At 37.9% G+C, this 19182-nt stretch overlaps 1 protein-coding gene across 1 annotated transcript in view; it reads left to right on the forward strand.

Moving 5' to 3' along the window:
* LOC129761085 (uncharacterized) overlaps window positions 1–18945 on the forward strand; it is a 149992-nt gene extending 131047 nt beyond the window's left edge. The window contains exons 21-23 of the mRNA XM_055758788.1: window positions 11870–12032; window positions 12183–12388; window positions 18194–18945. Coding sequence (XP_055614763.1) covers window positions 11870–12032; window positions 12183–12388; window positions 18194–18582 — 758 coding nt within the window. The 3' untranslated portion in view covers window positions 18583–18945. The remainder of the gene's footprint in view (window positions 1–11869; window positions 12033–12182; window positions 12389–18193) is intronic.
* Window positions 18946–19182: the final 237 nt, after the last annotated feature.

Consider the following 19182-nt stretch of genomic DNA (forward strand, 5'->3'; position numbering starts at 1 on the left):
AACGTGCTTATTGGCGAAATTTCGTGGGAGGTTTGTCACGAGAAACGTCAATGAAAAAATTATGGAAAGTGGCTCGAAACATGAGAAATCGCTCTTCAACGAATGAAAGCGAAGTATATTCACATCGATGGATTTTGAATTTTGCACGGAAGGTTTGTCCTGATTCCGCTCCTGTGCAAAAAATTGTTCGAGATATACCACAAGATAGGTGCGATCTTGATTCCGAGTTTTCGATGGTAGAATTCTCTTTTGCTCTCCTTTCATGTAACAATTCTGCTCCGGGATCGGATAGAATTAAGTTCAACTTGCTGAAAAATCTCCCTGATGTGGCGAAACATCGCTTGTTGAACTTATTCAATCGGTTTCTGGAGCATAATATTGTTCCAGATGATTGGAGACAAGTACGAGTTATAGCTATTAAAAAACCCGGAAAACCCGCGTCCGACTTCAATTCGTACCGCCCAATAGCAATGCTGTCTTGTATACGGAAATTGTTGGAGAAAATGATCTTGTTTCGCCTTGATCGTTGGGTTGAAACGAATGGCCTACTCTCAGATACACAATATGGGTTCCGCAGGGGCAAGGGGACGAATGATTGTCTTGCGTTGCTTTCTTCAGAAATTCAAATGGCTTACGCCGAAAAAAAACAAATGGCTTCAGTATTCTTGGACATAAAGGGGGCCTTTGATTCTGTTTCAATAGAGGTTTTGTCAGACAAATTACACTCTCGGGGTCTGCCGCCTCTATTGAATAATATGTTATATAACTTGCTTTGTGAGAAACATTTGAACTTTTCTCACGGAGATTCGGCAGTAAGTCGGGTCTCTTACATGGGCCTCCCCCAGGACTCATGTTTAAGCCCCCTTTTGTACAACTTTTATGTAAGCGACACCGACAATTGCCTTACACAAAATTGCAGCCTAAGACAACTTGCAGATGATGGAGTGGTGTCTGTCGTAGGATCAAACGAATCCGACCTGCAAGGACCCTTACAAGATACTTTGAACAATTTTTCAACCTGGGCCATTGGTCTAGGGATCGAATTCTCCACGGAGAAAACAGAGATGGTGGTTTTTTCTAGGAAGCATAGACCAGCAAAACCAAAGCTTCAACTTTTGGGTAAACCGATCACTCATGCTATGTCATTCAAGTATCTTGGGGTCTGGTTCGACTCCAAATGTACTTGGGGGGCCCATATTAGGTATCTGAGTAAAAAATGTCAACAAAGAATAAACTTTCTCCGTACAATTACCGGCACCTGGTGGGGAGCCCATCCCGAAGATCTTATTATGTTGTATCGAACAACTATTCTCTCAGTGATGGAGTATGGCAGTTTCTGTTTTCAATCAGCTGCCAAAACACACCTCATTAAACTCGAGCGAATTCAGTATCTTTGTCTCCGTATTGCGTTGGGATGTATGCCCTCAACACATACCATGAGTCTCGAGGTTTTGGCAGGCGTACTCCCACTAAAAGATCGCTTCAATTTATTATCTCTTCGGTTCCTCATCCGGTGTAAGGTTATGAATCCATTGGTGATCGGAAATTTTGAGCAATTGATCGAGCTAAATTTTCATTCTAGATTCATGAGTTCATATCATGAATTCACCTCTATGCAGGTTGTTCCTTCTTCGTATATTCCCAACCGTGTTTGTTTTCCTGACTACATCAATTCCTCTGTACATTTCGATCTGTTCATGAAGGAGAAAATCCATGAAAATCCAGATTATCTTAGATTGGGGTTTGTTCCTACAATCTTCAATGCAAAGTATGGGCGTATCAATTGTGATAATATATACTTTACTGATGGGTCCTCTATGAATGAGTCCACAGGATTTGGAGTGTTCAACGTATTTTTTAGCACCTCACACAGTCTTCAGAATCCTTGCTCGGTATATATTGCTGAATTGGCAGCGATATACTGGGCGCTGGACAGCGTCGCCTCACGACCTGTTGAACACTATTACATTGTAACGGATAGTCTTAGCTCTGTCGAAGCTATCCGTTCAGTGAGGCCGGAAAAGCACTCGCCGTACTTCCTTGAGAGAATACGAGAAATTTTGAGTGCTTTACCCAGACGCTGTTATGTCATTACCTTTGTCTGGGTCCCTTCACATTGCTCAATTCCGGGTAATGAGAGGGCTGACTCATTGGCAAAGGTAGGTGCAATTGAAGGCGATATATATCAGCGTCAAATCGCCTTCAATGAATTTTATTCTTTAGTTCGCAAAAATACCATCGCTAACTGGCAACGCAAGTGGAATGAAGATGAATTGGGCCGGTGGTATCACTCGATTATCCCAAAGGTTAGCCTCAAACCGTGGTTCAAAAGTCTGGATTTGAGTCGGGACTTTATTCGCACCTTCTCCCGACTCATGTCCAATCACTGTTCGTTAGATGCACTACTCTTCCGTTTCAATCTTGCCAGCAGCAATCTCTGCGTTTGTGGCCAAGGTTATCACGACATCGAGCACGTTGTTTGGTCGTGCGAGGTGTATCTGGTCGCCAGATCGAATTTAGAAAACTCCCTTCGGGCCCGAGGAAGACAGCCCAATGTGCCGGTGAGAGATGTGTTGGCTCGGTTAGACCTTGATTACATGTCCCATATATATGTTTTCCTTAAAGCTATAGATCTTCGTGTGTGATTGTCCCTACATCCTTATACCCTCCTTTCCTTCCTTTGCGGGTAATTCGTCCCTTTGCTATAAATAGTAGAATAAGTTGAAATGTAAATAAACTATAGATATACGAATAGATTTAAGAATTAAGTGTTCATCAACATTGTTACTATTTCCTTATATCCCATCCTTCTCCTAAAAATATGTCACCCTTCTAAACTCGAGTACACCGCGAGTAATCGGTTTTCCACCTTACTAACCATAGATGTAAGAAAATTGTTTATATATATAAAAACTATATATATATATATATAGTTTTAAAAATATATTTAAGAATTCGGCTCCTTTAAACTTAAGTAACTGAGCCTGTAAAAATAAACGAATTAATAAAAAAAAATAAAAAAAAGCTCTAGAATACGCGTGACCACAGTGCAAGTCGGAGGAAATTTCTTTGACGAAAAATCCTCCGGCCAGAACGGGAATCGAACCCGAACACCCGGCATGATAATGTGAGACGCTAACCACTCGGCCACGGGTGCACAACATGGTTAGGTTACCTTGAATATTTCAGTTGATTTTTTCCATGTTCGGTGTTTTATATTGTTTACTACTGTTGAAAATTGAATAGTGGCAAACAAAATAGTGTTTGTACAAATATCAAATCAAACCTTATCTGTCAAAAAATAACAAATATTTGACCTCCGGGCAAACAGTGTACGGCCACCTTTATCACACGATGATATTTTCAAGGCTCAGGGTGTCGGTGTATGTGATTTGAGGGAATAGTTTACAATTAAGCAACATTTCATTGAAAATTCTGCTGTTCCCGAGGACTAAGAATACGACTGTTCTCTGGACCTTTTGACTCCTCAATTGTGTCGCCAATTCCACAATTTTGAGAAATTAGAAATACAGTGGAATCCGTTTATAAGGACATCGAAGGTAGTTCATAATAAGTTGACGTCATGCAAAGCGTTTTGCGAACGGTTTTTTTATGTAAATTTGTTCTTATGGATGTAACGAAGTCATTATATCCGACTTTTTTACAAAAAAAAATATATTAAACCAAACTTCGTTGTGTTATTACGTAATAATAGGCGGTAGATCATTATAAGCGGAGTCATGATGAAAGGATTCTACTGTAAGTAACAGTATAATTGGCATTTATTAAAGATCGATTAGTTACAAGATTTCATTTGTATGGCAGATGGCCCCTCCCTTCTTTAGATAGGGGGAGGAGTGTCGAATCACCATAGAAACATTTCTTGCTCCCCTAAAACCTTGCAAATTTAACTCCATTTGCTCGATTGGCTCTCGAGTTATGCAGACTCCATCCAGGTTGATGTGGGAAACATTTGACAAGATTATATGGATGGTTAATATAATCATCAGCGAAATATAATAGCTAGCCGATCAACTGATTTTGAAACTGTTGAAATATTTGATTTTTGTTAGAAATAATTATTTTACTTTCACATTCACTAATTCCCGTCTCAATTCAATAGATTGCGTCATTTTTCAAAGTACTTGGTTGGATTTCTATTCCAAATAACACGCCTTGACTGTATGCTGAGTGGCAAGTATTAGCATACGTTTTTATTTATGAGCTGATGATTAGACATGGTTTTACGAGTTTGATATGCGAACCAGTCAACAAGCCTCACAATTGCGCCTAAAATGTTCTCTGTGTTGTGCATTTCATTGCCAGAAAACCAGACATCAAATAATGAATTTTATTATCTACTCGTGTTTGAGAGAAAAATAATTCTAAAGACGAAAACTGAATTAATATCATGTGCATGTGTTGAATGTTTCATGTTTCCAAAACTTTTATGTATATTTCGGACTCGAGTCATAAAAGAAAATGTGTGTCGACAATTGGAGTCGATTTCGAAAATACATTTGAACCATTTTTTGATGATTCGATTATTTGTTGGCATATTAGTTCGGAAGAGCTTATCGTTAAAGTCAATACAATAAATTTGAATAGTGACTATTTTTTCTGTGTTTCATTCAACAAAATATTAATTTTCATTCGAGATGTCAATAAATAAAACAAGAAATAAGTAGTAATCATAAATTCAAAGAAATTTCATTGTTCTCACACGTAGAACCAAAATGCAATCCATTTTTCAGAAGCATATTTTGTTTCAAAAACAAAAACAAATAAAATTCTATAACTTCACAATAATCTGGGACAGGAAGGATCATTTTGGAACACCCAGTTGAATGAGACCGATTGATCTGGCCACCTTGTGTGAATTATTGAGACCATCATCAAACAAACACCAGAAAAACTGCGAGCCTCCAATGTTGTTTTATTGGTCATACGATATCACAGCGCAATCTTTTGGAGGCAACCTTTTGATGTTTAGGCTTGTGCTTGAAAATAGCATCAATATCAAATTCTAGGAGTATAACTTCTCAAAATGCTAAACTATCTCCACTTCTGCTTCGGAAACATACGCCGAACATTTTGTTCGAACCTGTTCAAAACTCAAACCAGATATGAAAATGAAACCATAATTTGTCGTTCCAGAATGTGTCGTCTCGTTGGAAGTTTGCTCAATTTTGTTTCCCGATGGGAGGAAGAGAAACGAACAACGAACAGCAGTTCAAGGACATCAATTTACTCCCCACATCCTCCTCCAAGTATGATATTTACAAATAACTAAAAATAACACAGCCTTATAGCAGCCGGCTGGTTCGTTGACATTTTACTGTTTTCGGGTTTGCGTTTTCAACCGGGAATTGAACCTGTTCTCACGTTGGCGTCTGTTTACAACGACGCATTTTTCTTTTATTTCGCATTTCGACAAAGTTGTTGACATTGTCGTTGGACAGGCTGCAATCCGCCAATTAAGGGAACACCAGCGGCGATGCGCAATGGCGGGGAAGAATGCTGCGCTGGATCGGTTTTTTGTTTTGCTTGAGGTAACTTGTGTATTTACTTTTATATACATTTTCACTCTTATATTTTGACGTAGGACTACGTCTTACATTAAGGGTGCCAAATCAGAAAACAGGTCACGTTTTTATGAAATAAAGTTAACGTTAATAACTATTTTTGCTGCGAACGGATTTCAACGATTTGCATACCAATCAAATCGGAAATTTTCTAAGATTCGTTTGATATGCTATACACTATAATCCCATAGTCTGTATATGGTTTAAATTGATGAAAATTGGAAGCATTCCCATTTCCCCATACATTTTTTTCCAAAAACGTTTATTAATCAGTTATACTTACAGAGTCAAATTTCACCTTAAAATACAACTTTATTTCCATATAATTAAGACTAACAATTCAGTAATAACTTCTTTTGAGAAATTGCATTAGGTTGAGGTCACGACTAGCTAGGATGTCTCTAATTTTTCACTCTTATATTTGGAGTTATTAATCTAATGATGAGAAATTCGGAACGATTGGAGATAGGCGGTTTCACTCGACGAGATGATTGGGTTTTTAAGAACCCATTAGCGGCCAAGCTGTGAATTTTTTTTAATGAAAACCATTGGTGCAATTTCATTATTGACGTTAAAGAAACTTCAATGTTCAAGAATTATTTATGTTCCAATCTTCCATTTTTCGAAAAGGGATTCTAAGTATCAGGGGCCTTAAGTTTCATTAGCTATCAGCAGGGTTGCCAATATTTTTTTTCAAAAAATTGGAAGATTGACCTTAAAAAACTGGAAGAAAACTGAATCCTGTAAAATTGCCTTATTTTAATAAGATTCGCTTTGTTTTATATAATTTTTTTTACCTATTCCAAAGCTTTAGAAAAAGAATTTCCTTTGAAGCTTCCTGTAGAATTTATATGTAGTTCATAAAACGGCTAAATCTACTTTTGAATAATCATATCATACGAACAGATCAAAATAGCATTTCCAAACGCTCGAACTTTACTGTGAAACAATATTTGAGGATCTTTTCTTCTAGAACCTCTAAAAATATGATTTTGTTTGGGTAAAACTCGAAAAATCTCGTATTTATTGCTTCATGCTCAAAAATCGTTGATAGAAGATCGTCGCAAAACTACTCGATAATGTGATTAATTGAGGGACATAGGGACATGATTTCTAGTTATAGATCACAGCATCGAACCAAACCTCGATCTTCTGCTCTTCTTGTTTGAACGCGAATTTTTACATTTCAATAGTGTTTGTTTTGACTATTTTCGTTGCTATCTTTTCCACACTCACGAAGAATGTAGAATAGAAGAAGACAATAAATCAATACACGGTGTATTATCTTTCCTCCTGTTAGACGTTTCTGCTTGGTTAGTTTCAGCTACCATTCGCTAACATTTGAATAGGGGCTGACGTCTCCGTGCTCTGATTTATGCAGTGGTCTATTCATTAGAGTTCTGGAATAATTTCAGGTTAGGTTGTACCTGATAACATACATAATAGCAGATAACAAATATTTCTGAATTGAGCGTTCTAATAAAAAAAAGTTTTACCCAAGTGTATCGTAATATCTGAAAATAAATACAACGTTTAGGCAATCCGATCCGGGTCGAATAATTCGATAATTCGACCTCAAATAAGTATGAATTAGCATTAGATACGAGGTAAAATACTATAATAGAATACCGTAAATACCTTCCCACAATATTATTCCATTATTAAAAAAAGTACATTCAATACCAAAACAACACAACATATTTATACATTGTGAATTTATTTTACATAAGATGAGTAGAAGGATATATATATATATATATATATATATATATATATATATATATATATATATATAAAAACTGGATAAAACTTTATAATAGTTTTAAAAACTGGAAGATTTGAGGGTTTACTTGTTTGACTGGATCGAGGAAAAAACTGGTTTAAAAAAGTTTAAACTGGAACATTGGCAGTTTGGCTACCTGGACTGTTTTGTGCAGATGTGGAGTCAAATTACCATTGACCCAACAACCAGAATCTTTTCGCTCTTTGTTTTACTGTCACTTGTCAGAATAAATACATTTCTTGACGAATGATCAATAGTTGCTTTAAAATGAAGTCATTTGATGCTTCAACAATAGTTCAAGAAAGTGATAAAATTCGCCAGGTCTGCTAATAAAATGAATATAAAATATGTTTTATCCTGACACGTTCAGCTGTTGCAAAAAAAATTACAAATTTCACTGGAATAAATGATTTGTGCCTTCCATTTTCATAGTCTGTATGTAAGGAGTTTGTGTGTGTATGAATATTTGTGAGTGCCTTCATTACTTACAACCCACATACCCACAAACGTTCATTCAGGTACAATTCTGGATGAAGTTCTCCTCTAATTTTCTCAAAACATTTATCAATCGGAAAACAACAAAACAATAACAAGGAAATTCTCCACAAGATGGAAACCAACGTGGTGCATGATTTGATAATGTTCTCCAACTTTGCATCAGATGAAACCTTTAGGAAGGACATTATTTTGACAGTATTTTACTTGCACCAATTTTATCGCTTCTTGGTTGAGAACTCCGAAAAAGAATTATGCCATGAACATTCTGGCAGTGCGTGCGGACCAGCGCAAATCGGAAGAAATTTCTTCGGGGAAAAAACTTCGATCTGAACGGGAATCGAACTCGAAGCTATCATTTGTGACGCCAGCCACTTTGCCATGGGAGCCACTGACAACAAGGCTGCTTGAAAAGTTCGCGGACCGAAAAATAGAAACCATAGTTCAGTATATTCTCTCTCAGGCAAAAATACATTTTCTATTTTTCTATTCCAATCCCTATTTTATGTATCTAATCCCTTAAATGATTTTCTGGATTACCCTCAGAATAACTTTTTAAGTTGATGAAATACGCTTGCCAAGATGATGTTTTTCGAGTTTTAGGAACATAAGGGGAGTCAAATCAGGTTAATAGGGTATCGTTCAGGCTTCAATACCCCAGTTTTGCCTATACAAAATTGTTGTTATGAACGATGCGTTGTAATGATTGAGCTTTTTTTATTGTACAAAGCAAATTTTTGTCACATTTTGTTTCATGCAGCTGGTCCTAAAGGTTTTTATGATATTTCCTTGTTATTGTTTTGTTGTTTTTCCGATTGATAAATTTTTTGAGAAAATTAGAGGAGAACTTCATCCCGAATTGTACCTGAATGAACGTTTGTGGGTATGTGGGTTGTAAGTAATGAAGGCACTCACAAATATTCATACACACACAAACTTCTTACATACAGACTATGAAAATGGAAGGCACAAATCATTTATTCCAGTGAAATTTGTAATTTTTTTTTGCAACAGCTGAACGTGTCAGGATAAAATTGTGCAGAAGTTTAAGCAATACACTTACCCGCACCGTCAATAACGAGAAACTAATACATTCGCTTCTGCCCTTCTCAGCTTATTCGGTATAAATAAACCATTTGCGATTTCAAATCACAGTCGCAAGGGAGCTAGTAAGCACAGCCCATCTAGTGGACATCATTTATTCCCAATGCTTATATCACGCACACACACAGCTCGATACAAGAATGGAAAAGATTACACACTGCAGTGCAATTTCGTTTGCATTCACTTCAACAGTCTCGAAGAGGACATGCATGTGTGAATATGGAAGAGTATTCATAATTTAGAAATATGGACATACACTGCATTTATTTAGGTACAAGTATGAAGTCATTGAAGTATGCTTTCGAATCATAGTGAGGACGGAACCAAATAAATGAAAAGCGCTCATCTTCAATAATTTGTTGTAGCAGATCGGAAAGACGTTGACATATACGTGATACACGAATGAAATGCAGCGTTCGTTGTACGGGCAATGAGAGTGGAGAGAGCATATACTGCGATTCAAGCTCTACCATTTCTCGATAGTGCGCAGAGACATTTGCATCAATCGACAGAAAATAATTTTACTCTCGCAGCTCAGTGCATACATTCTGTGCAATAGTCGATAGTTGTTGAACAGAACAAGGGTTGGCGGACACTGCGGAGAGAGGAATTATTTCAATTTATGCTCCGCCTGATGAAAACTTGTACCGATGGGGAGAGTGTAAAAGCAGAATTTACAGCATCTATTAACCATAGAGCCATAGACTGCATGTTGGTAAACGTTTTTGTGTTCTTGGATTTAATGCTTTATTTATTAGAAAAGTGGAATAATTCGATGGCAGATCTAAACTGAAAAGTTTATACGAAAAATTTCGATCTATTCTATAATAATATCCAAAGGGACAAACACGCAGACTGAATAATAGCATTTCGTAGTACTATGTCGAGTATGCGGTCGAGTCCTAGACACAACCCCTCACTATTTTTTTTGTTAAAGTAATTTTTTTTTTAATTTTTAAATCAATTTTTATAGCTGCCAGAAGATCTGTGTAATATTGATCATCAAAGTCGAAATAGGATTTTTTCATTCAATCAGAGACATCTTCGTAGTCAAAAGTGTCACTGGAAAATTCTAAGGATCAAATGTGAATGATTGGGATAACTTGATTCGTCATTGGCACCTGATCTCCAAGACTACTTAGACTACTTAAAGAATAATCAGATGGCGCAAATAAAAATGAACAAGATTCATTTCGAGAGGTTCATCTGTCACTAGCTTATGTGTGAAGTTTCAAGACATTTCGTTTATTTGTTCACAGTTGTTTAAGTACACTACCTTAGCATTCATATAGAAAATGGAAAAAGAGGAATATCGTATTCTGGAAGGCCTAAAGAGGCTACGAATCCAGAAATCGTAAAACAAGCGCATCGACTCGCGAGCTAGCTGAGGCCGTGGGCATTTCAAAAGAACGAGTGAGATACATTTTGCACGACATTTTGGACATGAAAACGTTATCCGCGCGAAGGGTTCCGCGTTTGCTGACCGTCGACCAAAAACAGCGACGCGATGATGAATCAACAGCCAGTTTCGCGTTGTTGAAGCGTAATCGAGTGGACTTCTTTCGACGTTTTGTGAATGGATGGATGAAACGTGGGTCCATTACCATACTCCTGAGTCCAATAGGCAGTCTGCAGAGTGGCAATAAGGCATATTTCGAAAACATAGACGTTTCGTTCTACAGAAAGGGAATCGAAATGTTGGTATATTGCCTTCGAAGAAAACAATGTTGAGGAATACAGCTTTGCCCGAAAAACGATTGTTTCCATTAACAATCCCGAGACTTTTCAGCCCATGTAGTAGATTCTAGTTTCTCATGTTGTCGTTTCACAATATTTCTTTTTCGAATACACATATAGTATTGAAAAGATCTTTCTTATCCATTAGTCGAACTACTTTGCTAAAAAAAAAACGAATATATATCCATCATAACATTTTTTTCACTATTCAATACTCAGATATTTTCAATCATGACGACGAGCATGACTTCTTTCTACCAAAGCAGCTCATGGATGAATCATGTTTTGTTCACTTTCACAGCTTTCGTACGACTTAATTGCTATATCCATATAATTTTCAGTTTTTTTGTACCTATCTCTCGAGAGTTAGGCAAAAAAAAGCTCTGTGAATTCTGTTTTGTATGGCTATAAATTGCCCCAGACTCGCTCACGAGGGGCTATTATGTCGATAGCTTTTACATTTGAGCTGGAAAGCTGGAAATTAATGACGATTCATTTTTGATGGTGTGAGCTTTTGCTTTAATGATTTTTTTATGATAATATTCCACGTCGAACGATGATAAAGTCGATTGATTGAATCAGCCAGCCTGATGGCAATCCCATGAACAGATTGTGAACCTATTCCGAACAATTTGTGAATGATTCAGTTCGTTCGTACGTTGCTACGTATATCCATTGGGGACAAACGTTCCCAAATTGGATGCAATCTCCTCCACTTTCCTCCAACGTTTATTTCATTGTTTGATTACAGTGTTACATCGGGATTTATTACTATCCCGGAGTCATTTTCCTCACGGTGTAATCGAAGATATATGACCCCTTCTTGGTGGCGCGTCAATACAAACTGATAAATGGATACCCCTCAATGCGGAGACGTTCAGCGTGATGGAAGATTGGCTAGCCGGAGGCTACAATCGGAGTAAATGATTGTTTGTACATACTGCCTTCCTACAAGCGATCCGCATCGCACTAATCATAGTGTTTCCATTCTCACGGCATAACGCAGCGGACTTCAATCCATTTATGAGCATTTTCCTCGAGCCACCTGTATGATGTATAACATGTTTGATTAGTTCTGTTGGGTAATTAATATATACTGCACATAATGTCGGCGTCTGTTGGAATTTATGTATATTTTATGTTGCTTTATTATCTCTGCTTGCAGGCTGTGGAGAGCGTAACGATGCTTCGCGAATCGTCGGTGGAGCACCCACAGGGATCAACGAGTTTCCCTGGATGGCACGGTTGAGCTACTTCAATCGGTTCTACTGCGGCGGGATGCTGATTAACGATCGCTACGTGCTGACGGCAGCGCACTGTGTTAAAGGGTAAGCTATTTTCTGCCAACAAACCGTAATTGCATTCGCCGTATTATCATTCTTTACAAACTGGAAACACTACAAATTCAGACTAAGTACTCCAGCAATTCAAGTCCACTGATAAACCCATATTTCCATCTTCTCTTCCCCAACCGTTAGCTTCATGTGGTTCATGATCAAGGTCACATTCGGTGAGCACAACCGTTGCGATGACTCGGTCCGGCCGGAAACCCGATTCGTGCTGCGTGCCATCGCTCAAAAGTTCAGCTTCCTCAATTTTGACAACGACATTGCGCTGCTGCGACTGAACGATCGCGTTCCCATCACGGACTTCATCCGGCCAATCTGTCTGCCAACGGATCCATGTAAGTTTGCGCGAGGCGGCGCGTCAAATTTCACCCAGCAACAATTTCTTTTCTTAATTACTGCAGCGGTGACTTGGTGCGAGCTCTCAGGTTCCGCAAAGGTAAACATAACAAAAAAGGCGCGGATCAAACAATTTGAAAGTGTGGTACCTATCACTTACTGTATTCGATGCTTCGAGAGTGTAGATTTTTTTTGGAAGTTTCTTTGTCTCGGATTGAATTTCCCCCAGTGGTCAACCGAGAAGACACGTTTCACCAAACACTCTACACTCTGATCGGTGAAATTGGGTTTCGAGTTTCGATAAATTATTCATGACCGGTGTCCGGAGTTTGAATTTTTAATAAACTCACGTCGCTCGGCGAAGAACAATAGTCGCGTAGAGACGTCTGAGGTATGAGTTTTAGACTCGAAATCGTAAATTGTCTCGAAAAGGCAATGTAATTGATTTAAATGCGCACAATAGGATGTCGAACACGAGGAGAAATTGTTGTTTTTTTTTGTATTCGTAATCTACTCTTTGAAATTATCGGAGCCTGCGCTGTTCCTTTCGGTGTAACGTTTTAGCAATACATAGTTATCCTATTTTGTTACAGTTTGCAAGCATCATCCAATTTATTTACAGTCAGCACGATTTAATTTTCTTAGTTTTAGGAGAAGGGGTTGATACAGAAACTTACGGTTCATATTCACTCTATTCAACCCTGTCATTATCAGTTTCATATAAAATATCCCCCATTATTTTAGTCATATCTGTCATTTAACGTCATTACGTCAGTTTGTTCAAAAAAATTGATGACGAGTTGGAAACGTCATTTCCGTTCAAGGGGTTAACATTTATTATCAATAAAGTTAATGCAAACTCGAATTTAAGGACAAGACACAACGGGAAGCGTGAACTTTGCTTGTTTTTCAATTTCAATGTTTTTTTAGTTAAATAAAATTTAATTAAAAAAAATAAATTAAAATCTTGGAAATTTGGCATATTTGTATTTTTATCTATAACAAAATAAATTTGCTTTAGTTTCAAATTGATCGATTTGTAGTTAAGTCTTCCGGGAAATTCGCATCGAAAGTTGATAATTGCGTGACTTGTAGCTCCTGTTGTATTGGTCTGAAATAAAAAAAAGAAGTTCTGAATGTTTATCAATGTTATATTCTGTTGATGAACCAAACATTAATGGAAAAATTGGTTGAAATCTTTTAATTAAATTTTTCAGTTTTGTTTGTTCCGATTATTTTTAATTTATGCATCAAATTCTTCAAAACAAAAAAAAAAATATAGAAAGATATCTCAGCGAAAGTTGTTGATTACGTGGCTTTTAGCTCCTGTTGTATTGGTCTTAAATGAAAGGAAACCCTGAATGTTTACCAACGATCAATTTTGCATATGAACCGAAAATAATAGTGAAACAGACTATAAATGGGTTATATCTGTTATATAACCACAAGGTGGACGTAGGCCTAACATTGGCTTAGCAATCAAAAGTAATATAACTCGTAGACATTTCATCTTTCGAATAATGTGATTATCATACCACTTCGTTTAGCCAGAAAAGATTTATTTATGCTCAAAGGAGGAATCGATTCCTCCTCGGAAATATCTAGCGCAGATAATACCCCCTCCTTAAGCCCCGACAATTGGATTCATCGGTCAATAGCGGCATTCGTGAGCATTCTATAATAGAACTTCTGCTTTCACCAAACAATGCGGGTCCGTTCAGTCCTGGTTGCAGAAAAGTAATGGAATTGGGAGAGAAGGGCATAATGCATAGGCGTGTGAGCGTGATCATATTTTATCCACATCGCAATAAGAACTAAATGGATTTCATCCTTCTTCTGGGATTGTAGAGACTATAAACTTTAAAGTTCATTCTTCTGTAGCCCTGAGAAGGGCTCTTGTGAAGAAAAGAAAACTATACTTCAAACTCCTTCGTGACCCTTGCCTTGAAAAAGACACTTCATTGTCGTCCTCAGCAAACCGTGTCCGCTTTCAGCACCATAAAAACGAAGATCTGTTGAGATTTATTTACGAGCAGGCACCAGCTTATATACAGATTTGTGTGATTTCAATAGCCAGTTTTCACAACAATTTTTAAGCTATTGAAACAAATTTTCGAATCGATAAGTAGCAATCATATACCTCTTGGAAATTTTATCTTTTTTATGAACTATGTAAGTAATTGATGCCTCCTTGGAATTACTCAGGAAAAATAATACACCCCTTCCCAACAATTGGAAACGACAATCGATTACGGCATTCGTATATAAATCATTTTACAACGCTGTTTTCATCAAAGTGATTTCTTTGATATGGTGAAATATGCACTACACCGTATCAAACATTCCGTATTCTTCGCTATCAAATCCATAGTCAATGGCTCCGTTTGTGAACAATCTGTATCGAATTGTCATCCACACTTCGTTCTTCGCTAAAGGCTCCGTTCGACCCGACTACAGGAAAAAATGGTATTGGGAGAAAAGAACATAGTGTTGAAACTAGCGAGCGAGACCATCTTGCTGTCACTTTCCAATCACAACTAAAAGGATTGTCGAGCGGACGCCAGCTTATATACAGATTGGTGTGATTTCAATCGTTTGTTTTCAAGGCTTTTTTAAGCTACTGACCCATTCCATGAGGTTCTGAACCGAAGAACCGAATTTCAAATCAAGATTTAGGAGAAAATTGAAAACGTTATCTGAGTAAGCACTAGTTCTAACATAAATTCCTTGAAACGAATTTGATTTTTATGCACCAACCTTCGAGAGAGACGAGTTTATAAAACTAGATAAATATTAAAAATATTTCAAGTTTTCACTATTTTTATGTTTCTTGAGATATCTCTGCACTTGCTTAACCAAACTTCAATGTCTATATACCATTGAATGGATAATTCAATACTTGTTTGAAGAGCCGTGTGTAGACCTAGGTTTGATTTTGTAATTTATGAGAAGTAAGGATTTGAAAAACAGGTATTTTGAAGCGTTGTCACGACACAAAAATAGAGCATTCTTTTAGTTTATAAAATCAACCTAAGTTCAAACATTTTAATACTTGGGTTTCTCTGAGCAAACAACGAGGATCAACAGCCCACAAAATTTGGTTAAGATCGGTCCACAAATAGAGGAGTATCATCTGTCTCAAGAAGTTGTTGTCGCATCACGAAAAGTATTCCAGCGTGACGTGACAACATTTCGACTCACTGCAAACACTTTTTTTTTGCGTTTTTATGTATCAATCACACGAAATTAAACGATGTTATAGTGAAATTGAGAAAATTTTCTATAAGCATAATCAGTTGAAAAATATTTGATAGTTAGATTGGCTTGTTGTCAGTCTGTTGTCATACTTTTGTGACGTAACCTCACCTGACCTTGTCGGCAAACGTCAACGGTCAACGGTCAAAGTCAATGTCAACGTAAACGCCCTTGCACAGGTACGCGCACATGCACACACAAATGCATTCATAGAGTTAATCAAAAATTTCTGATAGCAAAATCAAATGCGTTCCCCGGTCGTGAGCGCCGCTCGATGAGCCAGACTGTTACGAGTCATTGATGGCAAGCAGGGCTCAGCATAGTCATAGTCAACTGAGGATAGTCGGCTGACTAACCGACTGACTATATCCATAGTCAGTCGGTAAATGACTTTTGACTCTTCACGCAGTTTCTCCGCCAAAACGACTGAACAGTCAGTCGGGCGTTTAGTCGCTATCTCACTCTACCGACTCGACTATATCATTCTTCCCATTCAAATTGTCCTCATTGCATTTTGAAGTGACTTCCCCCAAAACGAATTCGTTCCTCTCTCTCTCACATGCACGTTTGCATGCATCGATATTTGAGTTCACCGTGGTTTGACAAACGCTACAGGTGAGCTTGGTTTTTTTTGTAGCGTACACGAAAAGTACTCACTCGTATAAAATAGCGTGCAGTACTCGTATAAAATAGCGAAAAGTACTCACTCGTATAAAATAGCGAGGACCTTTGCGAGGACCTTTTACCATACTTGATAAATGTCTAAGTTCGTTGGTTTGAGTTCACGATGGGTAGAAAAAAAACCGTCCATTGATGAGGTAACTACTTTTATGCAAATTGATTACAGTGAAAAACAACTGATGTACAGCTTTAACTAAAAATATTTGTGAATTTTCAGTAACGATATGCCAATATGTACACTCTGTCCAACTTCTATAAGACCACCCTGATTATGTTTCGTTGCAACACAAACAGTTAGAATTTCTACAAGTTACATTCAAACATTGTTGAATGCTTAGAATCAAGTATATCTTATGTCAATTACGTTCAAAAGAGTTGTTTGTTTATTTATTATTTGTCAATGAAAAATTCAAAAATATTGTCTGATTTACATATTACATATTACATTGACAACCTTACCATTTCGGCTAATAAACTGAAAAATTCGTGTTGGCAAACTATTTACCAAATTATGCTGAACGGATTTCTCGATACTTTTCCATTTTTCCGAAATAGCGACCTTGAGCTCTTCAATCGTGGTGTACCGCTATCCTTCAGTGTAGATTCTGCGAACAAGGATCCTCCTAAGAATTTCAACAGGATTCAAGTCCGGAGAGCGAGCCAGTCAGTCCAAAAAAATAAGTTTTTGGTTCCTAATCCATTGCTTAGTTTCCTAGTTGGTATGAATAGCAGCATTTTTTTTGCTGGAATGTCATTTTTTTGTGACGATATCCACGCAAAAACGGTATGAGTCACGATTTCAGAACATGTATGTGATCCTTGAATGGTGTGAAAGCTGTCTTGAGCTTTCCAGTGGCACAGAATCCCACCCAAACCATGCACGAGCCTCCACCAAAATTCCTGGTTGGAAAATTATGTTCTTTTTTCCGTAAATTACGCCAGTACTTGTTGAAACTATTAGGACCATTCAAATTGAACTTTTTTTTCGTCACTGAAGGTAACCTAGAAAGGTAAAAGTAAAAAAATAATTGAAGAACTTTTCGTTATGGTTTCGTTTCGATGTGAGATGCTGTAAGATTTGGAGCTTTAACTATTTCAGCCCTCTTTATGTAAGGACTTTCTCCCAAAATTTGACGAATTGTCCTCATAAGCGATTTTGAAGTATTCGAAGCTGTTTTAATTATTTCCCGCTTATCCCGGTCAGAGAGCTTCGATTTACGTGGAGCTCTCTTCTTTTTACCGTATCCTTGAGGATGCGTCAAATGATTGAGATCTACTTGATGGGATCGTCCAATCCGACGAACAATTTCTCTAATTCCAACATTTCCTTGGTTAAATGCAACGGTTTGTTCATTTTTTCTCTCCGTGAGCATTTTTCCTTTCGGCATTTTCTAGATTTATTAATGAAACTAAGTAAAAAAACGGAAAACGTAACTGGTCTTATAGAAACTTGACACGGGCACAGTTGCTTAAATTCCCAAAGCGTTTTTGGACTTGCATTTGCGATAAATTCCCATAAATTGACAATATACACACTAGGATCATTACCGTGTGTAGTTCATCCTCTCGAATTGAGCATCGAATTCCTTCTCGTGCAATTCATTCGTGACGCTTGTGACGATTTCATAAATTACAATACGTAAAACTGCCACATTCTGCTCTGGCACATTTCGTTTCATTTCACGCCCCACAAATGGCACATCCTCCGGTATAAATTTATTTCCATATTCCAAGCACGATTTCGAATAGTACCCAGTGACGCATCAATCTTTCGCTCCCACTTCAATCGACAGCACTTTCCACCAAGCCCATGAACGATATAATGACGTTTGCGTTTCATTCTCTCACTCTCATCAAATTATTTTCAGCGAAAACATACGTCGGTACAAACGGAACCGTGACGGGCTGGGGCACGCTCAAGGAGGATGGCAAACCGTCCTGCACGTTGATGGAGGTCGAAGTTCCCGTCATTTCCAACGACGTGTGCAGCAGCGAGACGAACTACACCTCGTCGATGATCACCGATAACATGATGTGCGCCGGGTATCTGGGCGTCGGTCAACGTGACTCCTGCCAGGGCGACTCCGGGGGTCCAATGGTCGCTGTACGACCGGACAAGCGCTACGAGCTGATCGGGGTGGTATCGTGGGGCAATGGCTGTGCACGACCTTACTATCCGGGCGTTTACACCCGGGTGACGCAGTATTTGGACTGGATCAAAGAAAACTCGAAGGATGGCTGTTTCTGTAGTGAATAAAGGGAACCGTTAGATCGAATGGCAAAGAAGTGGTGTTCGTATGATAATATAAATAGCAGTATTCCACTGAAGTAGTTATATCTGTCGATCTTGTAGGATTACATGGACCTAGTCTCGAACAAAACGAACAGTGTTTCAGGGGTTATTTCCTTTTACTCGGTTGAAAAAATACGTGCGAAGTAACTTTCATGTCTTAGAGATACGAGCTTAATGAAAACGTAAATAGAAACGTAACTCGAAACACGATAAGACTTGTAGAAAACAGAAAAAAAAATGCTGCGATAGACATAAGGTATAAGTAACGATACTAATTTATAGAAACAATGTATGTGAATAAAATATAAACTTGAAACGAATACAGAGCGTATGACTTTTCTTCAGACCAAAAGTTCCAAGCACCGAATAAGGTAGCCAGAAACACACACAAAGAGTAATAACATCAATTTCTTATCGTGATTTGCCTGTTCCTATTAGCGTTCGCTCGGAAAATGCAGCTTCCCACATTCACCCACGAGATGAAGGCGCCCGTGTTCGTGTGTGAGGGTGGTCTAACATATGCTTTCCCACGAAGCGTACCAAAGTGCCGAGCATTCGCAAACG

The sequence above is a fragment of the Toxorhynchites rutilus genome, chromosome 1, assembly GCF_029784135.1.
Source record: "Toxorhynchites rutilus septentrionalis strain SRP chromosome 1, ASM2978413v1, whole genome shotgun sequence".
Classification (NCBI taxonomy): domain Eukaryota; kingdom Metazoa; phylum Arthropoda; class Insecta; order Diptera; family Culicidae; genus Toxorhynchites; species Toxorhynchites rutilus.